A 22764-nucleotide genomic window follows, 5' to 3' on the forward strand; every position below is an offset into this window, starting at 1 on the left:
CTAGATGTGGTTTTTATTCGTCTCACAGTACATTCTACAGATGCACACGTGTTACATCACCTTAATACAACAGAGTCCTGTAATACCTCCTCTTATAAATGATGAACTGGTCCTAAAAATATAAAGAAACAAATTTCAAGTCACCAAAACTGTACATTATTAAAAATTCACTGAACACCACATTTGGTTTTCATGTCTTTTTTTTTCTTCTTTTTTTTGAAAAAACGACTGTCCCTTGGAGCATAATAAGGAACATCAAAGTTTATTTCAGATAACAGATTTGAGTTCAGTGTAAGAAACGTGTTTAAATAAAACCCGAACTGTGGATTCCACCTGTCACCTTCAGAGCACAAAAAAAACAACAATCATCAATAAAAAGGAATGTAAGACAGAGATAACCAGACGGGAATGTGCCAAGTGCCTCATTGTAAGAAACCCATTGCAACTGTAGCATTTTAAAAGTGGTGGATTTTTTTTGTGTGTGTTTTTTTTTTATAGCCTTGCACATAAACCAACATCGAACGTGGTCGCCTTCTCGGACGAGGTACAAGCACGAGAGTCATAATCGGCGTGGATCAACAGCAAACACCATCTTGTCTCCGAGGGACAGTTGCACTACAGGGGGACTGGAGAGACTTTCAGTGTGAGCTGCGTTGCAGTAGCATCCTGACGGCCGCTTACAGTCTGTGACGTAGGTCAGGTGCGACTAGTGGGACTACGGACGAGGACAGTGAGATAAAAGACTCGACTCTTGACTGTTAAAACAAAACGACAACAAAAAAAAAAGTCCTCCAGTTTTTCTTCTCTAGAACCCAGTGTCTTTCACACAGCAGCAGAGAGTGGGTGTCTCGGTGAAGTGTTTGTATGTTTGTATGTGTGTGTGTGTGTGTGTGTGTGTGTGTGTGTGTGTGTGTTCGAATATGTGCACGACTTCAATCGGAGGTTACACAATATCTACTCGTGACAAGTCCGACGACAGATTCCTCGTAAGTTTCAACTGGCCTCTTCATAAAATGGTCTAGACATCTCTCTAAGGTAATCTGTACACAATGACTACAAGCTATTGCTATTAAATAATCCCAGCTATTGTAATCTTTATATATATTTATATATAGAATATATAATAAAAAATATATTGAGGGGGAAAAAAAAATTACTTCTCGGCATAAGACCACGTTACATGAAGTTGTTGTTTTGTTTTTTTTTCCCCCCCATCGAGCAGGGTAATGAGAAACAGCCCGGACGAGTGCGGAGAGTCTGGATCCGTTTTTAATTGGTGCGAGCGCCTCTGAACAGGTCCGGTGGGCACCGGTGTGAGCCGCACTTGAGCCTCCTCGAGAGCTGAGGATGGGTTTAGGGGAGTTGGGGAGGGGGGGCCCAAAGGAGGTCGGGCACCGGGGCCTCCGCTACGACGCGGGGATGAGGAGCGGCTGTGACTGCTGGAGGCCAAGAGGCGCTGAGGTGAAGACGCGTTTGGAGGGGAGAGGAGAAGGGTGGAATGGGGCTTTGGGGGTGCAGAGGTTGGGTGGGGAGTACAAATTCAAGCCAGTTCAGCTGTGGGCCTGGCCGCAAAAAAACAGGCCCCTGCAGAGGAAACAATAACAGACAAATAGCCAAAATCTATACATATATACCTATACATGAGAGAATACACACAGCTGGAGGGAGCTGCAGAAAGTCTTTGCGGAAACTGAGAGTGTGTGGCTGGGGACGGTGGCAGCACCAACAGTATTAAAGCCTCCGTGGTGGTGAGGCTGGCTGGCTAGCTGGGTGGGCGGCTGGACGCGACACACGTCCCTATTTGTCCTTATCCGAGTAGAACTCGGCCCAGCGGCTCTCAAAGAAGCGCCTCATGGCGTGGCCGGCCATCCCCACCTCCGACGTGTCCTCGTTGAACAGCTCGCAGTTGTTGAAGATGAGCTGAGCGTCCGCCGCAAACTCCTCGCAGCTGCAGTAGCTGAAACGGAGGAAGCACCGGGGACATTTAAGCAGCGGGACACCAATAGTTCCTTGACTTTTACATCTTTAGATTTACATGAATATTGGTCAAAGTGTCTATTTTGTATATCTGTATCTACAGTTATCTATTCATCTAATCATCATCTACATCAGGGGTCACCAATGTGATGCCCGCGGGCACCAGGTAGCCCCCCCCCCCAAGTACCACATGAGTAGCCTGCAGGACTGTTTGCACAACTTGTTGACCTGTGTCTAAATTTCCATTTTTTCCAACCTTGTTAAGACATTGTTGATTTTTTATTTAAGGCTTTACACTTTTTATATTGCAGTCATGGCAAGATTTAACATGGTTTCCGCTGTTCTGCACTGTTACTTATGTGCGTTTTATATAGCAGGATACAAAACTCCAGCAACAGTCAACGAGTTCGGCAATGTCAGCCTCCCTGGAAGCGTCTCATGTTTCCTACCGAGTGAAAACAGGAAAGAAAACGGAGCGACACAATACATTTTTCAACTTTTCCCTCACAAACGAGTGCACGATGCGGGGAAAGCTAAAGGGACGGCAACGTGAATCGACGACGTTGGGGGGCCTCACCCTCCCTGCAGCAGGCGTTCTCTCATGGTCAGGAAGTCCATGGGGCTCTTGATGATGCGGCGGTAGCCCGGCACCAGGCGGGGGTTGACGGGCTCCAGGAAGGGCCAGGCGTCGGAATGAGCCTCCATCTCCATCAGGATGATCCTGGCCAAGCAAAGAGAAACCAGATGCACGACGTCAACGACTCAGACTCTGGAACCAGAGGCGGTTTGGTGGCGCTGCGGGCGGCTGCAGACGTACTCGCAGAAGGTGAGGTCAGGCTGGTTGCGGGTCATCATGCGGCGACGTTTACTGCTGCTGCTGCTCCCTCCTCCTCCTCCTCCTCCTCCTCCTCCTCCTCCTCCTCCTCCTCCGTCTGCGGATGTGCGGGAAGATGAGGGCGTGGTCTCCTTGTGCCGCGTCATCATGCCGCCGCCGCTGCCTCCACCGCCGCTGCGTCGTGCCGTCGTGACGGCTTCGTCCTCGGAGCTGTCGTCCTCGTACCTCCTCTTCTTCACGCGGCTCCTCGTCTTGGACGAACGCAGCGAGCCGCAGTCCGTCTGCCAGGCGGGAGATAAAGGCCGTGAGACCACATCATTCCTGTACCCTCAGCGCATGGGGGGTGGGGGGGGGTGGGGAACGCCACTGACCTCGGACACGCAGTTTGGACAGAACCAGTCTCCCTCCGGCACCTGCGTGAGCTTGGGTCTCAGGCAGTACATGTGGCAGCCCCGGTCACAGCCATCGCACAGCAGCAGGCACTCGTCGTTGTCGCCCTTCTTGCAAACCTGGCAGGTCTGGAGGGGGAGGGGTCGCAGGAGTTGGCAACTTTTTATACTTTAACTCTCTCTTTTAACTTTTACTTGGTACAGAATGTTAACAGTTTGACGTGTCTGGCGTATTGCTAAACTCCATTAGAAAAAAAACAAACAGAAGCATGCTTCCTGCGGATGGAGTGCAGGTGAAGGAGTGACATACCACTTTGGTCACGGATCGCTCCCAAGCGATGGCCTTTTCCAGCTGAAGCAAACACAGACAGACCTGCGGGGCGCTGCGGCAGCGGTCCAGTGCCTGTCGCCACGTCCTCAGCCGGGACGTGATCTCGCTCTCCAGGCTGGAAGCGACAGACGGGACGATGAAGACGAGGGGTTCAGACCAGAAGGTCGCACAGTCGACCTCGGCGGCGGCAAACGAGGCTCACCTGATCACGTCCATGGGGTGCTCCTCCCCTGGCGTCGGGGTGAGAGGAGCGAGTCGCATCACCTCGGCCGGGTTCCAGAGCGGCTCCTTCAGGTAGCGCCGCTCGATGTTGCGTTCCAGGTTGGCCAGGCGCAGCACGGCCAGGTCCAGCGGGTGCGTGGCGATGCGCGGCAGGCCCGACCACTCCTTCTTTGTCCGCACGATCCAGTCGTCGTGCGGGTCGGCGTCGTGCTCGTAGTACTGCAGGTCGTCGCGCGTTAAGTCAGAATCCGGTATTGTGTAGGGCTACAGGGGGGGGGGGGGAGAAGGAGGAAGACAAGTGAGCCACGTGGTGCTTAGAGGTCGGCAATGGAGGTGCATTAAAATAGAGAGAATAAAGAGAAAATGTACAATTTATGCATGTTTTAAAATTTACCTGAAACTCTGTCACTGGCGTCTCTGTGCTGGGTTCAGCCTCGTTCACTGCGCCCTGGGGGAGAGCCTGGGTGGAGGAGAAAATACTCTTTTCTTAGCTTCTTGTACAAACACACAATATTTACTTCTACTTGACTGTAAGATTTAGATAAACAGATGACAGGAAAGACGGGATCAAGCAAGACTGATTGGATGCTATTAGTGAACCGCTTTGCTCACTCACTACTCTCATTATCATCTTAGCTGATCAGTTTCCTCAGGTTGGGGAAATTTTGGTCAGGATTTACTTGAATGGGTTTGCGTAACACTGACATGAAGCTGTCATAATCATGACATGACGCCTGTCTTGACATGTCATGACCTGTCAAGACACTTTATGAATGCTGATGACGGTTGTCATTAAATGTCATTTGGTAAATTGCGTCACTTTAAATGCCAAGTTGCCATGGTTGGAGGTAATTTACCGAATGACACTTAATGGCAACTGTCATCGGCATTAATAAAGTGTCATGACAAGTCATGTCATAGTGTCGTGTCATAATTATTATGTCATGTCTTATGCACACCCATTCGAGTGAAGTGTTACCAAAAAAATGCTATGCATTTACAATGAAAGTACAAAGTTGGAGAGATGTCAAGACGTCATCACCTTGAGGTGGAGATCGGCAGACACGACTCTCTGCTCCAGGTCCTCCACCCACTTCAGCAAGCTCATGTCGGCCTCCATCACCCTCTCCTGCACCTGCCATGGCTTCTGCAGCTCCTCCAGTAGCGTGTCCTTCTCCTCCACCTTCAGCTCAAACATCGGGTCTGTTGAGAGAGAGAGAGAGAGAGAGAGAGAGAGAGACAGAGACAGAGACAGAGACAGAGAGAGAGAGAGAGAGAGAGAGAGAGAGAGAGGAGCTTAGCTCGCTGTGAGCCGGGAGTTGCAGCGAGCGAAGGAGAGGAGATGCCCGAGGCGACGCTCACCATCAATGGGTTTGGTGCACATCTCCACCAGGGTCTCCATGTGCTTGGCCAAGTGCTTGTGAAGCACCTTCTCCCTGACGCCCCTCGGGTGGAGCGCCTGTAAGGTGATGTAAAGCTCCTCCGGATCCTTGATCCACCACCAGCCTCGCACCATCGCTGGAGGGAAGGAGGAGGAGGAGGAGGACAAAACACTTATTCACTGTTGCCTGCCCTTCCAAGTCCAAGTTAAAGGTTAACGGTGTAATGCTTTGAGATATTGAAGAAGAAACAGCGACATCAAGTGGTTACATTTTAGATTGCAGTGTCTTTCACCCTGTCCCCTTCCTGAGCTCGCCAGTGGACTACAGTAGCCTACGCACCCAAACCTGGATACCTTGTCCACTTTCTTCTTTGTTGGTTTATTTAATTAGAGTAATTAGAGTGGTTCACTCGAATTCCGAAACTTGCTGTCAGGTTAATGTCTTCAGTTATGTTAAGTCTTCCTGTTTCTCAACTACTTACAGGCAGGAATGGGCTTGACCACCAGCTGCGTGAAGTACTGCTGCTCCAGCTCCTGGAAAACGGCGCCGGGGGGCCGGCCTCGCCGCTTGGCCGCCGCGGCCGCTCGAGCCCCCCTGCGGGCGGGGCTGCTCCCTCTGCTCCCCCTCCTCCTCCTGCGCGTGGCCCTCGCCGGGGCCCGGGCCGGCTTGGCGCGGGCGACGGGGGCCGGGAGGAGCTGCGGGGGCGGCGGCGAGGAGGCGCTGGTCGCGTCGGCCGCGGGGTCAGAGTTGGGGACGGGAGCGGGAGGGGGAAGAGGAGATGCAGGAGGGGGAAGAGGAGGAGACGAAGAGGTGGGAAGGGGAGGAGGAGGAGGAGAAGAAGTGGGAGGAGGAGAAGGAACGGAAGCAATGGCTGGAGGAAGAGGCGAAGCAGGAGGAAGAGGAGAGGGAACAGAAGGAGGAGGAATAGGAGAGGAATTGGAAGCAGGAGGGAGAGGTGGAGGAGGAGGAGAAGGCGCAGCAGGAGGAAGTGTGGGCGGAACTTCCTGCGCTGATGAGTCAGCAACAGGGTCGGCAGGATCCGCAGCAGGCGAGAGCTGCTCCGGCTGGGAAGCAGCGAGAGACAACAGACTCATTATTAACACACACAGCCGAGCGAAGCATCACCACGCGGAGTTGCAAATAATTTTCTGCGACTCCATACCTGCACTGGAGGGCTGAGAGCCGGCGTAGGAGGAGGAACCGCTGCCGCCGCCACACTGGGGACCTGCGGGAGGAGTTCCGGCGGGGAGCCGGGCGAGGCGGGCGTCTGGGGCTCGGCCAGCGAGCTGTCGTCGCAGGGCCGCTTGGGCAGCAGGTTGAACCACTGGCCCTGCTTCTCCGCCATGGCCTTGACGCTCTCCTCAGGCCGCTGGCCCTCGGGCGGCTCCTCCTGCGAGTGGCTGAGCCAGCTCTGGAGCGCCACCTGCGTCAGGTCACCGCCGCAGCCGCTGCCGGGCGACCCCGGCCCATCCTCGCCTCCCGACCTGGCGCTGCTACGGCGCCGACGGCGGATCTTGGCGGTGCGCAGGTGGAGCTCCACCTCCGGCTTGATCTTGCGGGGCCTCCCGCGGCCCCTTGGCTGGCACATGAGGGACGCCGTGCTGAGGTCGTCCTCGGGCGAGAAGGGTGCGTGGGCGGCGGAGGGCGAGGTGGGAGGGGGGCTGAGGGCCACTGGTGTCTCTTCGATCTTGGGCTCCCTCTTGAGGAAGGTGACGGGAACCTCGGCGATCAGGACGTCTCCGGAGGCTGCGGGACGCGAGGCGAGAGGGAAAGCGACTTTTTTTCAGAACATTCTCCAAAAAAGAAAAACAAACCTGGCACTTTGTTGAACCCGTCGCTTACCCAGCAGCTCTTCCGGCCCCTCCACAAGAACGCCTCCCAGGTGAGGTAGCACCAAGTATCTGCGGCGGAAACGGTCCTGACCCAACAACGTGGCTCTCATGGAATGAGACGACTGTAGCAGCTTTTTGCAGAAAAACGCTTGGCGCTGCGGAGAAGGAATAGATCCTTAGCCTTCTGTTTACGGCCTCCAGTAAAATGTTTTTAGCTTCTTGTTTTATCTTACAAGGGACGGTTAAAGTTTCAGAAGGTGAGACAAATTCGCTAAATTCTTGGGAATTCGGCGAGACAGATTGTTTTGTCCATTCAGAATGAAACAGGACCTTCGAACGGTTTAGTTCGCTGCATACCTTTTGTGTCAACTTACCTTGGTTAGCTTATCTATCTGCCGTTCAAGTTCTGGAATGGTGGCGGTGGCGGGACTCTCGCCCTAAACAAATGAGACGAGTGTTAAAAAAAAATAAAATAAATAAAATAAAAATAAGGTGGCTGCGATTCCATTTCAGGACGGCGGAAGAATCGGCTGAGACGTACGTCGCTGAGTTTGGGCTCTTCCTTGCGGCCGCGCCGGCCGCCTCTCTCCGGCGACAGGCCGCTCTCCTCCAGACTGAGGTGTTCCTCCTCGGCCACCCGGGCGCTGCGCCTCCTCTCCTCGAAGCAGAGCTCTTCCTCCGAGCGGCCGGTGCGGCGCGCCAGCACCGTCTTCAGCCTGAGGAGGGACGACAGTCGGGGTCAGAGGGCGCGCGAGGAATTCCTTCCTTTGTCGAAGGGAAAACACGACAGTCTGACCTGCGCAGCTTGCTCTCGGTGATCCACTTGTTCTTCTTGTAAGTCGACATGTTTTCTAGCGTGTTGTCGATGTCGCTGAAATAAAGACGACACACAGTGTTAAAAAAAAAAAAAAAATCTGATGCTATTAAACTGTTAACGACTTTCTCTTGTCTTTTTTTTGTTTTTTTTAAAGAAACTCCTTGTCAACCTGGTCACTATGTTGCTGCCGTTGAGCTCTTCCACCAGGAAACCCAGGATTGCTGCCTTAGTGTCGGGCGGGAGCGCGTGAAATGTTTTGGTCCTCATCACGTTGCACACCTCCGTGTCAAAGCCGTGCGACTCCAGAAAAATGCGAAGCGCCTCCGAGACCGTGCTGCGCGTCAGCTGCAACTCGGCCAGCTTGTCCCCGAGGATCTTCACCGACTGACACGGAGCGGAGACAGAGATGGTGATGTGTCAATTGCGTTGACGGAAAAAGAAAAATGTCAGTAGAAGGGCCAATGGCGCACCTGGTAATAGGACGGCAGGCCTGGGTCGTGGAGTGCGGCCTCCGTCAGCTTGATCAACAGGTCCTGGACCTCTCCCTGGCTGTCGCTCAGGCCCAGCAGGCCTTCTTGCAGGGTGGCCAGGCTGGGGATGTCCTTGGGCACATCCAGACCGATCAGCTTCCCGTAGGCGTGCAGGAACTCCACCACGGCCAGGCAGTGTGCGAACGCTGTGCCGGATAGAACCACGCCGGGTATGCGGGACAACTCTGGTAGAGGCTACAGGAGGAAAATAAACACTAGAAATTAGTGGTGGTACCTGATTAAAAATATCTAATTAATTATGTAAATACTTAATCGTAATTAATCGCATATCGATATTAGAGTTTCGGTGCTCTGTAGTTATTGTTAGCTCCGTTGCTCGCACTAGATACTATGTACTTCATATTTAGATGGTACCGGAGGCTAATAACTGAATTAAAAAAATATTTTTTTTTGTGCTTTACTTATCGAATCAACGCGATAAAAGTCCCGGCCCAAGTAGAAATGTCACGCTGGTCCAAAGCCACATCAGTGAGAGGATATCATGTGTGTTGTATGTGCCACGGCTTGCCTTGTGGTCAGTGAGACACATGTCCTCGGCGGGCTTCTTCAGCTCTTCTGCGATCAGCTGCTGCCTCTTGCGCTCCTCCAGGCGCCGCTGAGCCTGCGCCCTCCTCTCCGCCGCCCTCTTGGCCGCCAACGCCGCCTGGGCCGCTGCCTCGGCCTCCGCCTGGGCTTTGGCCAGAGCCTTGGCTTTACTGCGGGCGCCCAGCACCCTCTTCCCCTGGGCGATCCTCTCCTCGTCGGTCTGCTGCGGAGGGGGAGGGGCCTGTGCTTTGGCTGACCTACGGCGGCCGGGCTTCTTCGGCTCTGCGGCCGGGCCTGGCGCCGGTGGAGCGGGCTGCGGGGCCACTGGGTCGGCCGTCTCGCTCTTCGCCTTCTGCTCGAGCTGGAGCCAGGAAACGGGGCGGAAGAGAAGGTGAGGAAGAGGCAGAGCCATCAAAAAGCGGAGTAATGTTGCTGCGCTGCGGTACCTTGGCTTTCCTTTTCTCCGCTCTCATCTTCCTCATCTTCGTATCCTCCCTCTTCTTCATTCTCGCCTAAATAATAAAAGCAGTGACAAGGTCAGAATTAGGGGCAAAGTGGAGGTCATGTGCTACTTATACAGAGCTACAATAATTCATTTTTTTCTCAATTACTGAAACCAAATCCCTATACATTTTTATTGATTTATGCATTTCAGTATATTAAGCTTTAACCAATATAAAAATCATAAATCAGGCCAAATGTTGCACACTGGACCTTTAATCACTTTCTGAATTCTCACCTTTTTCTTCATTTTCTTCTTGATTTTTGCCAGTTTCTCCTTCTCCTCTTCTGTGAGCGCTTCTACACAGGAGGGTCACAGACAATCAGCCGCACTGCAGACTTCTGTGCGTAATTCCTCAATCCGTCAAGAACCCTCCCGCTTACCCTTGGCCTCAAGTCGCTTCAGCAGCTTCGCGTCCACTTTGCTGAGGAGGTCGATCATGTTGGGTTTTGGGGGTCGACCAGGGCGGCGGGCCGGGCCTGCTGCCGCGCCGCGAACCCGACGGGGTTTCTCCTTGTCGGGGTTCGGAGGTCGACCACGGCGGCCGGTGATGGCTATGATCATGGAGGGGACTTCCTCGTTAGCCAGCATCATCCATGTTTTACCCTGCAACAAGTTGAGGGTGAGTTTGCAGCCATCGCTGACGTCAGCCATCAGCCGCATAGCCTAGTAACAATCCTTGACTGAGAATTCAGTAACAGCGGAGAAAGAACTCTGCCTACCTCCGGAGTTTCTCGTTCCTCATAAAAATCTCCGATGGGCATGCGTGGGCTGAAGCTGAAGTGTTCTCTGGTGACCACGCTGTCTGTGTGCTTCTTCAAGTACTGCACCCAGCAATTACAGAATCAAGAAACAATTTGGTGGAAAAAAGAAAATCAGACACATTTTTGACTTCATTAACACCACATCTGTTACATAGTTTGGATTTTTTTAATTCATTTTATTTCCGATTTCTATTATATTCTCGGGATGATGTTTCACCTTGATTATTTCTGGGAACTGCTTCATCCTTCTGCCACAAGGTGTGTAATACCAGGTCTCTCCCTTCATGCGGTTCTCCAGCTTCCTCACGCGGATCTCTCTCCGCCAGCTGCAACAGAAACAGTTGACAAATTAAATGTTGTCCCTGGTTATCCTCTGGCACTGGGTCGGACAGCCTGGCGTCTTCAGACCCGACTCGGCTCTTTGTAGCAGAGATTCAACAGGTTGCCAGAGACAGATGTGAGGAGTTTGTTGCTTTACAAAAAAAATGCCTGCGCCTCGATAAACAACATGTCATCCACGCAGGTAAAGTGTTGAGTAAAACAGGAATATACAGACAGTGGTCTTTAAGGAGGAAATAATGCAGAAGAGGACATTACCCGTGCTGCAGAGGAAACTGGACCTGCTCCTCAGTTGCAACCCTCCGTCTGTTCGTCTCACCTGTTCAGAAAAAACGCACACAAGACGATTGGCCTCACGCTGCCTTACAGCTGAATGATCTCAAACCACATTGTCAACCCCTCTCAGGACATTCCCTCCACCCGCCGCCTCTTATTACCTGCGGTGGAGCTGTCGTCATCATTTTCTAAATCATCGGCAGTTGATTTTTCCCCGTCTTGTTTCTGCGCGTCTCCTTGTTGCTTCTTCGTCCTCCTCGCTTTCTTGAAGGCCGAGGTGTCGATGGCGGCGGCGTTGGCCAGAACGGCTTCGATGGTGGCCATGATGGGATCCATCTCTTCCGTGGCGGTCGCTGCCTTCTTGCTTGCGTCAGGTGCCTCTGTGGCCTCTGCCTTCGCGGGCCTCTTCCTCCTCCTGCCCTTGGTGGGCTCTTCTTTGGTGCCATCCGCTTTCTCTGTCTTCGCCTTCTCCACTTTAGGGGTTCGAGCACGGGGCTTCCGCTGGGTTGCCTGAGAAGCTAATAGAGGAAAGAAAAAGACACGTGCCAAATACATGTTACACATTAAAAAAAAAACAAAAAACAAGAAAGATCCTCAACCACATTTTGAGTTTTGAGGCCGCTGAATACCTGATGCTTTTGTCAAGACTGCCTTTGGAGTTCGAGGTTTGCGAGGTTTCCCTGAACTTTTCGCAGGCCCCCCGTTGGCGGACGCAATGGGATCCGTTACTGGTTGCAGTGGGTGAACAGCTGGGCCATCTGCAGGGGTACTGAAGGCGATGAAGTTCTCGTCCCTCATCTTGAAACTCGGGGGAGTCATCGGGTCGAAAGCTGTGGTCGTCATGCCTGTGCGCCTGGCCGAATCTGGTGTATCGCGTCCTTGGGACTCCCACTCTGCTTTGGGTCCTGAAATGAAGCAGTGCGAAAAATAAAGTTAAAGGCCCAGCGAGCAAGACTTAGCACCATCTAGTGGCAAAAAAAGACTATTGCAAATGGCGTTCATTCCATTTCACAAGTATACAGAATAATGTATAACAATGCATAACAAACGTGACTTTATCAAACTACAAAATGTACATGGGCTGATTAACGTGTTAACATTATACCTGTGCAACTTGGATGCGACTGGGACACGTCACTCAAGTCCACGGAGGGCTCATCCATCCGAGAGGTGTCGTTCAAAGAAGTTTCCAGCATGGACTCGTCCCTCATCAGGCTGCTGTCATCGGGCTCTTCAGACTCCGTCGTCTCCTCTAGCCTGGCGGAGTCCATCGTGTCGTCTCTGGAGTCGTCGGCGAAGGAAACACTCCCTCCGGTTGTCTCGAAGGCCGAGCGCGTGCTCTCCTCGGCGAAGGTGGTGGAGTCGAGTCGGGAGGGGTCTTGGCTCGGGGCGACGCTGCTGTCAAAGTCACTGGAGGCTTCGGCGAGTGAGCTGCAATCGTCGGCAAGGGACGACTTCTCAAAGCTGGAGCTGACGTCAGTCCTGGACGGTGTGGTCAGTGCCGAGTACTCGCCGAACTGTGACGAGTCATTCCAACTTCTAGCTTCGGTCGCACTTTCCGCCCTGTGTTGATGTGAGGGCCTTCTAAGAGGAGTCTGGTCCAGGGCGGAGTCATCTGATCCACAGACGACGCTGCTTTCAAGGTGGGGCTTCTCCGAATCGCTCCGATTTCTCTCAGAGGTCCCGTCGAGAGGGACTAGGGTCCGGATGCGGTGGACAGGAAGCTCGCTGAGGGGTCTGGGTGTGTCGGTGTCAGTAGTCTGCCATGTGTTTCTTTTGTCCGAATCGCGCTGAGCGGGCTGCTCGTCGGCTTCTCTGTTCCCGTTACCATCTTCTGTGCGAACGTGCTCCTGCCGCTGGGAAGAAGACATCATTAGTGCACCAGGAAGAGGAGGACGAGGAGGTGGAGGTGGCGCAGAGTCCGGAGGAACCTCTCCTGAAGTCGCACTCGCTGCAGGAGGCACGGGAACCAAGGCTGGAGGAGAGGACACGGGCGCAGTCCAAGAGGCTTGAGTGGTTTGAAGAGGTAGGGTGGGCAGAGGTCGGGCTGTGGGGCTGCCATGGGCCACGAGGGGGGGCGGGTGCTCTGCTACAGGAGGTACTGAGGCTGGGGAGGCAGTGGAAAGACGAGATTCCGCAGCTGGAGGACTGTACAACTGACTCTGCTTCGGGGTGGCTGGGTCACGAGGGGTCTCCCCAGCTGCTGCCGCCGCCGCATGAGGTGCGAACAGGGCGGCACAGGTCGAGGTCAAGGTCGACGGACCTGACGCCGACATCAGAGCAGGAGCCGCCGCGGCAGACGAGAAGTTTGTTCCGAGGTTCGGGGTTCCCGGGCGGTCGTCCGGAGTGGCTGACGCCATCAGCAGCCGGTTGATGCCGTGAGACATCGTCTGATTGGGCGCCACGCTGGAGGGTGCCGGCACCAGAGCGGGAGGACAGAAAGACGGAACAGCAGGCGGGGGAGCTGAAGGCTTGTTCTGATGAGCGGCGGGTTCCATCGAAGCGGGGGTCGAGGCGAAGGGCGCGGCCGACTTGAGGGGCGACGCGGGTGGGGCGGAGGGAGAGGGAGAGGAAGCCGGGGACTGGTGCGCGGGCCTGGCAGGCGGCGCCTCCTGCCTCGGGGCCGGTGACAGTCTGTGGGGAGCAGGGGAGGGCACGTTGGGAGAGTCGGAGGCGTGCGCGTCGGGAGACTCTGCCACGGCGAGGGGGATCCGAGGAGGCGTCGCGTCCCTGGTGAGAGACGCGGCCGCCGGGGGAGGAGGACGGGGGGGCGTGGCCAACATCGGCTCTCGGCCGGAGGAGGCCGGGTCTGGGTGTTGAGGCGCCGGCTGTTGGTAAGAGTCGCTCGACACAGGCGGCATCTGACCGACAGGTGTCCTGTCTGTGCCGTTGTAGCTCTTATCCACCTCCTTGACGGCGTCTCTCGGATGCCCTGAGAGCAAGAGAGAGAGAGAGAGAGAGAGAGGGAGAGAGGGAGAGAGAGAGGTCACCGTCAAGGAGTTAAAGGACGACACATAAAAAGGGGAAGTTCAGCACAAACACACACATCCTACAGCACCTACATCCAACCAATCAGCCACAAATCAGAAGCAGAAGCAGGCCGTCCAGTTTAACGTAGGCACACAGTGGCACCTGCTGGTTGAATGTAGGTACTGTCTGGCACTGGCAATGAGTCTGGACTACTACTCCAGAGAAGTATGCAGGAAAAAAAATCTATGGCCAATATTTTCTCTTACAATTTTAAAAATTGGTTATATGTAAATTTTCCAGAGGTAAAAATAGTTTTTTGAATTTGTTTTTAACAGATTCACTGAAAATCTGAAAATGAGCAACGCATTTCATTCACTGACATGCATCAATTAAAAATTATACTGTGGGCTTTTGAATTCAGATTGGATTAAAATAGAATAGGTACAATGTAGCTGGTAATTATTGTAAGATTACTATTAATGTAAAATACTTAATGTATTTTTTTAATTGTGTTTTTTTTTATATATATGACCAGAGAGGAAGAAACCCATACGACTGCAGGGCAAATATAAATGGGAGAAATGAGCAGAAACAGATGACAGGGAAATAAAACTGACAGAGCTGCCTGCAAACAAAGCAGCATTGTCAGTTTTCAGAACTAAAACTTTAAAACCTAATGGCAACTGGCACGCCCCTTTAACAGTGGACAGCACAGAGCAGTGTGCATCGCGTCTGGATGAGCCGAGTGTTCACCTGGCATGGCGGCAGAGATCCCTGCGCTGCTCGCGTGCGGGCTCCGCTCTCTGCCATGACCCTTGGGCGACCCTTGGCTCTCCTGCGCGGCCTGCGGTGACATCAGCGCTGCCGAGGACACTCCCACGGGAAGGGGGCTGCCCGTGCCCCCTCTTCCTAGGCCCGGGTGCTGTGGGCTGCCGCGTGGTGGGGTGAAGTTCTGGGCGGCGGGCGGGATAACGGGAGCCTGAGCCTGGGCCTGGGCCTGGGTTGGCGGCTGGGTCTGCTGCGGGGGCGACGACAGGAGTGCATGCTGGGACTGATGCTGGTAGTAGGGCATCCCATTGGGCATCATCCCATAATGCTGAGGCTGCTGGTGCTGCTGGTGGTGATGGGATGGCTGACGGTGGGGATGGAGGTGCTGCTGTGACGACTGATGCGGGGGAGGCTGCAAGGGCGGCTGCTGCTGCTGCTGGTGGTGCTGTGACGGGGCCATCCCAGGGTGCGATTGACTCTGGTAGGACCCGTACATGCTATGGGAATTGTAACCTATCTGCTGCGGGCCCGGGTTGTTCCTGTTCCAGTACTGACTTCCGCCCAGAGGCATGCTTGGCGCAGCGGGGCTCTGGTGGGAGCCTTCGATGCCACCGTTGAGCTGGTACTGCCCGTGGCCCTGGAAGTGGTGCTGTGACTGGGGCCCCACCATCCCGGGCGTCGCAGGCTGCTTCTGGTGCATCCCGTGGCCGGGGGAGGAGCCCATGGACGGGCCATACTGGGGATGCGCCCCCCACAGGTAGTCATAGCCCATGCCGCTGCCCTGGTGGTGGTTGCCCATGTGTGGATAAGGGGCCGTTGGCGGGTGGGAACCAGGAAGGCTGGACCCGAGTACAGTAGTGGCGCCATTCACATTCATTTCGCCATTCATATCTGCAGGCGAGGGAGAAAGAAGAAGATATTTCCCGCACTTGTTTCACCGACACGTGTGTCCACTCAGGCACTACTGTCTTTGACAGAATGTGCAAAAAATATGCATCAACTGACTGCAAGAGACGAATATACTCACTCTTCCCCTGCTGAGGAAAACTCATGGAGGACCCGTTAGTATAAAGTGAATCCCCTGAGGAGAGTTTTAGTCCTGAGTTTGCTGAGGAGTGGGTGCCGTAGTTGAAATGATTATTTGAATCCATCTTTGAAAAAGAAAAACACATGTAGATATAATGGGAGACGGTCAATTGACACATCCAAATGACTCTGCTCAATGTTCATCTAAAACGCTCAGCAGTTATGTAATTGCAATACTTGGGGGAGAGAGAGAGAGAGAAAAATGCCCGTGCGCAACACGCATCAACACACCGCAAATGTATTATTTAATTCATTCCTATGTGCGTTGTGTGCCTCGGTTTGCCGTTTCCACGACGCTGCGCAACGGCTCGGATCTCCACTACGATATCCCTGTGATGTTGTGTTGGGAGCTGCAGCTTGTGGCAGCACCATTTCGTTCCAACAACAACCGTCAAAATGTCGCAGCCAGAAACAGCAGATGCCAGGCCCCTGACGACGCGTGCAATGAATGATTTGGTTACTGCGATGAGAGTATCGCGATCGCCACTGATGGGGCGCTGCTACCGGGGCTCACATCACCCCCTCAATCTTGCCACGATAAATGTCCGGCAACCGGGAAGGCACAGCCGCATCAACAGTGTTCCGTCAGCCGGCGGCCCGTGCCAACTAACAATAGTGGGGGATTAGCGAGAATATTTCACAGTCAGTGCGAGGCCTGGAGGGCTGTTACGGCTCGCTATTTAGCAGTCCCGCTCCCTCGTAATACGAACGTGCCGTCTATAGATAAAGCCGCTTGATTTCCTAATTTGTCAAGGCCGTTGCAAAAGCGAGCTAAGCGGCACTAGCTCCGTTCTCGAACGAACAATTTCACTTTAAAGCGACGCTAGTCAGCTGCGCTAACGTCAGGCGACTGTTAAGATGGTAATTCACGCCATCAGACAGCCAGAGTGCTGTACAGAAGGTTCACTTTGGTGTAAATCATCGGTCGGAAATGTTCACCGCACCAGTTCCAAGGTTATTTCGCCAAATCATCACAATAGAGTGTTGCTAACGCACGCTAGCCATACAGCTAACTTATAGCATCCTTGACGTTTAGCCGGAGTGTGTGCGGCGGTAATGCTCAGAAGTGAGCTAACAGCCAGGTACCGCTGCAACCACGCTGGGTTGGATTCACGGTGCCAATCAGCTATCGAGATCGTGGCGGATAATAATAAAATATCCCGGCTGGTCTTTAGATAATAAATGATGGCGACTAACTCCGACGTTGGCTGTCAACAGATGAAGGCGTGCTCCCTTTTGTTCCCCGGCTAACGTTAGCTAGCAGCCAGATGAAGTTACATTGTTTACGCCGCACGCACACAGGCATTTTTTTTTTTTCGCAGAGCATCATCTTCCTCCGCTGCCTCAATGAAAAAAGTTTCGCTGATGTACCCGTAAAAAAAAGCCAACAAACCTTTTAGACGTTGGATTCCGAAGGGGTAGACGTCCCTAAACCTTCATGTATATGGGTATTCGGGTGAAGATGGCACGGCGGTAAATAATAAACAACTATTCCCTAACCTTTGGGTTTTAAATTAGCAAACATGGCTGGTGTGGTCTAATGCAGCCATGATCACAGAACAGACGGACGGCAGCAGTGTAAACGTTCCGACAATAGCCACGAGTACATCCGGTTTAATTGGGAGAAAATGAAACTTCACAAGAAAATTCCCCCCAAATAACATATTAATAACATGTTACATATTTGGTGTATGATAACTTTACTATTTTTTTTTTTTGTGGTTGAAGAAAGCGTTTTATTTCGTTGTGCAATTAAATAAACTTATCTATGTATCCATTGCATTGTCTTAATTAAACCCTCCTCCTTGATACGGTACGTCAATGCTTTACTGTGCATGTATGAATGGAAGGTCTTGTATTCTATAGTGACGTAAGTGAATAGAACCGTGGCACTGAAACGTATGGAAATTAACGTATGAAAACATTGTTTGAAAAACACAAAGAAAATGTTCTAATTGCCGTCGTTGATGAAAAATACAAAATATATTTCGGCAGTAGAATATTAGTAGAAATTTGGGATGGAGCTTTTCATAAAACAACGCATACGATGTAAGACAACGTTTGCACTTATTTGAATTTAGTCAAGAGGGATAACAGGAAGTTCATATTACATAGCACGGTGGCCATCTGGGGAATAAATAAATAAATAAATAAAAAAACCAGTAGGGAAATCAGGCCTAAAGAGGAAGTATGTAAAATGTTCAGGGCCGCAAAGATCTCTGGTGGCTGGGTCCTAGCGCCGACCAAGAGCATCATCATCCTTATATTAGAATCTGTCAATAACAATATTGCTCATAGCGTGTTCAAACCATATGAGGAACACAAATTTACCGTTCACCCGCACATTAACTTAATCGGTGTACTATACGCCGCTTCCTACTCAAGCGCCACAGATGTACAAGCTTTAGTCCATCTTGACACTCGAGATAAACAAATTCCAAGAAAAAAACAGCAATCGTTTTTTAATATTTATGGTGGTGGCCATATCCAAGATTGTCTGTGGATTACAAAAATCTATAATGTGCAAATGAAATGTGAATTAAAATAAAAAAAAAAAGGCTCTTTTGTAATTCTTAAACAGTTTATTAGAAAGATGTAGACAATAAAAAAAGAATTTCCACTGTAATTTAACATCACTTGTCACTCCAAGCGTTTTATTGACAGTGCAAATTGGATTTGGTCTTTTCACATCGCCTAGCGTTCTGAAACCGCCTCACCTATGATTGGAGGCGTTCTGGATGAATACACGGAAACAAGTTGGGAAGATAGCAACAAACCAGAAGAGAAAAAAAAAAAGAAGCCGAGGCCCGATCAACGTCCGGGTCTCATCGACGGCAAACCCATTTCATCTTTCTTCGGCACGCTCAGGTGGATGTGGAGAGAACAGTTACAGAACCAAGTATTAAACATTTCATTTTGATTACCAAAGCAGGGAATAACTGGGATGGGAGTTGTGAACGCTTCTGCCATTGTTTTAAGTGTTTGTTTGTTTTTTTGTTTGTTGTTTTTGTTTTTTTTTAATGTACAGACATTAAACAGGCATTAGAAGTGAAGGGAAACAGGTACGTTGGATGGTTAGAGCCACAGAAATAAAATGGGCCACCTCGATGTCTAATTTACAGCACATGGAAGGCTTTGAAGGGACCCAAACATTAAATTTAACCAACTCTTCTGATGCAAGTAGCAATCATGGTCTTAACAAAACACTCTGCCATGGGTAACCTAAAAACACAACATTGGGCAAGAGTGGTGCGAGTATTTTTTTTAAATCACCATTAATTTGGAGGGCAGGGGCGCGAAAAATAAAATATAAAAACTGAAGATCTCATCAACATGTATTGCTCAGCTGAGGACACCAATACAGCTTTTCCAACAAATAATGTGCTTACTGGTAATATTGAACAGTAAAACAAGATACCCAAAGGTGCGTTACAGCAAATGGAAGTGGAGATAGCTGCTCTATACATTACCATGCATATTACCCTTCAGTGGACTGGTCGGCCAAGAGTTTGGAGCTGACGCTATGGATTTAAATATGGCTACTGACTCATATGTACACTCTTTTCCAGAACTGCCTTCAATTTCAAGATATACATGTGTTTTGTTTCCTCTTGCTCTTTTCTTTCCCACTTTCCTTCCAGTCTTCTAGTCCAAACCAGGAATGTCTGAGAATGGAAAGAATATTGTAAGACCCAACGTCACAACAAACGCCTTCAAACGAAAAAAATATAGCTTCTGGAGTACTTACTCTCATCGTCGCTATCTGCAGAGTCATCCTAAAGTAAAAAAGAGACAGAGCAAGCTGTAGCATTTGTACACAGGAACCATGTTTAAAAAACTAAATAAAAACAAACTCATGTGTAAAAAATAAAGATCTTACGTCATCTGCATCGTCAACATCTGGTAAATCATCTGCACCTCCCATGTTTTGCATCATCTGAAATATTTACCCAAAGTTAAATCATGTTCTCAAGTAATTATATAACAACCATACTACAGGCCAAGTGTGACTGAAATCTTCAAAATGTAGTAGCTGATATGTCTAATTCCAATTTCTGCAGCAGCAGATTCAAAGAGCCCTTTTAAGAAAACATCAAAAAAGTTCCAAGTCTCGATTTATAGCATAAAATAAATGTTTTTTTAAAAAATGGTCGGTGTATATCAGGCAGCAAAAAATAAATTAAAAAAATTATAAATTCACATCACACTTCAGTTTGATCACACATCAGGTACATGCAATATGGATTAAAGTGCTTTGTGGAGGATGTGGCTCAGAGTGGATTTAACAGTAATTGTAACACAAACTTCCTATTACAATCAGTATAAATGGCTTACATCTGAAAACTGATCAAATTTTTCATTCTCGTCGTCCGAATCGTCCTCCCAGTTTTTCCATTTATTGAAGTCAACACGGAGCCAACTCAGCTGTAAAAGAACAACAAGTCAGCCGTTAGTTGGTTCAGACATTTAACATTATTTAGAAAATAGACAAAATTGCATGAGACAGAATGACACCATTAACAATTCAAAGTAAACAATGTGATGTTACTTTCACTGACCTTAGCTGTTTCCTTTGTTAGTCTTGGCCACACCTTCCCTCCCTGTGCTTTTCGTAGAAAGCACAGCACTGAGCGATCTGTGCGTTTATGTTTGGATTCCTGTATAAAGAGAGAGTGAAATAAATGTTGAGTGTAACAGACTAGGCAGAAAGGTCAAACAATAATAAAGCTGACCAATGTGCCAATTTTGTGGTATTCCGCCAACAACATTTTTAATATTTTTCTTTCACTTACTTTTTCATCAATGGTTTCATAAAGGTCCATTTCATTCTCATGTTTGACATCAGTGTCTGTGAAACAACTGAAGAGACAAAAAAAAAATGTTATAAGTGAGAAGAACAATAAGTGATCTACATCATCTTCGACACAGACAACGTAGATCACAGTAGACAAATAATGAAGGACACCGGGGAAAATCATACCTGAAGCTTAACTTTGTTTTACCAAAATTCACTTTCACATCTTTGCTGTCTGCTACATTGAACTCGATGTAAACATAGTCCCTTGTGTCGTACCAAGATGCAGGTGCTGGTTGCCTGTGAAGAAACAGTGTGAGAATGTTAGCGCTTATAAGGAGCTATGAATAATTCTCCAAAAAAGTGAGAAACAAGGTTTGTCTTCATACAACTACATAGGATATGCCAATGTGATGATTAAAAAAAAAAAATACAATTTCTACCGATAACTCAGAATAAAAAGGGTTGCTGATAATATTGATGAGAGGAGAACCGAGGCACAACAGCCTGTTACGTGAAAAGCCAATGGCTCCGGTTGCCCGCAGCATCCAGTTACACAGTATCAATAGCTCTACAGGTAAAACATCTGTTCAAATTTGAATTTCCAATGAAAGCTAGGTTAGCTTTTGCATTACTCATGTATTTAAGTTTCGTGCCACTGAGTTAGCTTCTACGCTGAGAACTCAAATTCTGTATTTTATGATGTAATCTATTAGAGAGTTTTCATTTAACTATAGTATTAAGTGTTAGTCGGGGGGAATGGATGTGTGGGTGTTGGGGTGCAGCTCAAAGAAAGATGAGGATGGAAGGAATTTGGCCCGAGCTTGCATGTAGCCATTGTGGCCAGAAGCAAATTGAATTTGACGAGAACGCTGCCAGTTTGTCACAAACTTTGCCATCTACGAATACGACTACTACTGTATGACGTTGTGCGCGTTCTGTAAATTAATGATCCTTAAAAACAATATCCCGTTCTTGTGAAACTATTTGGATTTGGAGGTAGCAAGCGTGCTTTCGATTCCTTTTTGTATTTGCGTTTGAGTGATGCCACCATTAGTCAAATCCTCTTAAACATTATTCGAGCAACCCTTGTATGGAGGCTAGCTTGAAGTACAAAGGTTAACTATTAACACGCAGCTGTTTCTAAATCTAGTACCAAAAAAATAAGAACATTAAATAAGCTAAACCATATGGAAATCCAAATAAATGCTAAATCATAACTCCTGGCTATAACTCAAGCTAAACTAATAATGGCATTTACATGATCGGTACTAGCCTCTGCTAGTCGGGCTCGGCTAACAACGTTCACATTAGCCGCTTGCGATCGTAACCATGCGGTGCACCGTGCCCGATTCATTCAAAAAAAAAAAAAAAAAAGTAGCAAATGTAAACACTTTTCAGCTAATGCCAGGACATTGAAGATAGAATAAACAACACAATGCCTTATTTTACATTGTGATATGCTAGGTAGCTCGGAACAGCTAGTTTATACTTCAATGAGGCCAGGCCAACCTCCCGCCTTTGAAAAAGCATGTTGTCCCACAGTTACCGTTAGCTGGCTACACGAGATTTAAGGTTCTCCAACGGACACCCCGCACTAACGTTTGTCACTTACATGTCTTGACGTCAAGTTGGTTTCCTCGATGGACAGACTGATTTTTAAAAAACGACGAAAGAGTTGTATTGCCTGCAAAAAGGAGTGCTGCCACAAACAACCTGTGTGCAAACGCCTCTCTACCGTGACCAGTCCGGATCTCCGTTTCCGTATCTCGCGTCGAGAATTCCGGCGCAGACTCAATTCGAACGTAGCGTTACTCTAGACGTTTCTAGAGCTTTCCGGCAGCACAGCTGCGGGTGATGTGAATGAGGCAGCCGTGTAATCCGCAGTGAATCAAATGTAATGGGATCTACTGCGGTGTACTATAACCCCCGTTTGATCAAATTTCTCCTTACAAATATTTTAGATGTGGCAAATGATTAAACCGGATATATGGTTACAAAGAGTAACGTCAACAAGTCACACGGTAAAAAAAAAAAAACAACGGTCACAAAACCGATTTACTGAGGCGTTGTGCTGTGCCCAGCTAGATATACGAACGGCCTTTAAATTTGGAGAACTATTGACAAATTGGCTATGGGTATAAAAGTAATCTGTATTTAAAAAAATAAATAAATAAATAAAATAAAACTGTGTTCTTTTACTTCAGCACCTTTACACCGACTATTTAATAAAAAAAAAAAAAAAAAAAAAAAAAAACTCGCAGTAATTAACTTTACGGTGAAGTAGCTGTACCAATTAAATACAACATATTAATTGCGCTTTGAAATGGTTCCAAAGTGTTTAATCTTATTGAAGAACTTCATTTCTTTTAAGTGCTGTTAACACAAAAGTGGAACTCGTTT

General features: G+C 49.5%; 2 protein-coding genes across 2 annotated transcripts; both read right to left on the reverse strand.

Annotated features, from left to right (window-relative positions):
• Positions 1–482: 482 nt before the first annotated feature.
• Positions 483–17144, reverse strand: baz2a (bromodomain adjacent to zinc finger domain, 2A). The gene is made up of 30 exons (XM_076041701.1): positions 16960–17144; positions 15508–15631; positions 14466–15371; positions 11848–13674; positions 11372–11647; positions 10904–11260; positions 10725–10785; positions 10345–10453; positions 10086–10187; positions 9747–9969; positions 9601–9662; positions 9308–9373; positions 8845–9222; positions 8256–8510; positions 7955–8169; positions 7765–7839; positions 7510–7684; positions 7343–7405; positions 6979–7123; positions 6299–6882; positions 5618–6200; positions 5117–5272; positions 4797–4957; positions 4149–4214; positions 3735–4018; positions 3512–3647; positions 3184–3330; positions 2795–3093; positions 2555–2698; positions 483–1957 (listed from the first exon to the last, which is right to left on the reverse strand). Exons 2-30 carry the CDS (start codon positions 15629–15631, stop codon positions 1798–1800), a joined length of 8139 nt encoding a protein of 2712 aa, XP_075897816.1. The 5' UTR covers positions 16960–17144; the 3' UTR covers positions 483–1797.
• Positions 17145–18128: 984 nt separating this feature from the next.
• On the reverse strand, positions 18129–22226 carry ptges3b (prostaglandin E synthase 3b (cytosolic)). The gene is made up of 8 exons (XM_076041714.1): positions 21977–22226; positions 20548–20661; positions 20360–20426; positions 20126–20224; positions 19902–19991; positions 19447–19503; positions 19315–19342; positions 18129–19231 (listed from the first exon to the last, which is right to left on the reverse strand). Coding segments are annotated over exons 1-8 (477 nt in total). The 5' UTR covers positions 21979–22226; the 3' UTR covers positions 18129–19211.
• Positions 22227–22764: the final 538 nt, after the last annotated feature.

Source organism: Nelusetta ayraudi, unplaced genomic scaffold, assembly GCF_046127955.1.
Source record: "Nelusetta ayraudi isolate G7.1 ecotype Tasmania unplaced genomic scaffold, CSIRO-AGI_Nayr_v1 ptg000070l, whole genome shotgun sequence".
Classification (NCBI taxonomy): Eukaryota; Metazoa; Chordata; class Actinopteri; order Tetraodontiformes; family Monacanthidae; genus Nelusetta; species Nelusetta ayraudi.

What these genes read in the sequence shown, in the direction of transcription:
- baz2a (XM_076041701.1), bottom strand. Translation starts at nt 15,631, where the DNA reads ATGGATTCAAATAATCATTTCAACTACGGCACCCACTCCTCAGCAAAC. An exon ending in GCCTGCCGTCCTATTACCAG is followed by an intron (nt 8,170 to 8,255) that starts GTGCGCCATTGG and finishes GCTCCGTGTCAG; the next exon opens with TCGGTGAAGATCCTCGGGGA. An exon ending in GTGCACCAAACCCATTGATG is followed by an intron (nt 4,958 to 5,116) that starts GTGAGCGTCGCC and finishes CTCTCTCAACAG; the next exon opens with ACCCGATGTTTGAGCTGAAG.
- ptges3b (XM_076041714.1), bottom strand. An exon ending in ATGAAACCATTGATGAAAAA is followed by an intron (nt 20,225 to 20,359) that starts GTAAGTGAAAGA and finishes CTCTTTATACAG; the next exon opens with GAATCCAAACATAAACGCAC. An exon ending in TGCAGATAGCGACGATGAGA is followed by an intron (nt 19,232 to 19,314) that starts GTAAGTACTCCA and finishes TTCCATTCTCAG; the next exon opens with ACATTCCTGGTTTGGACTAG.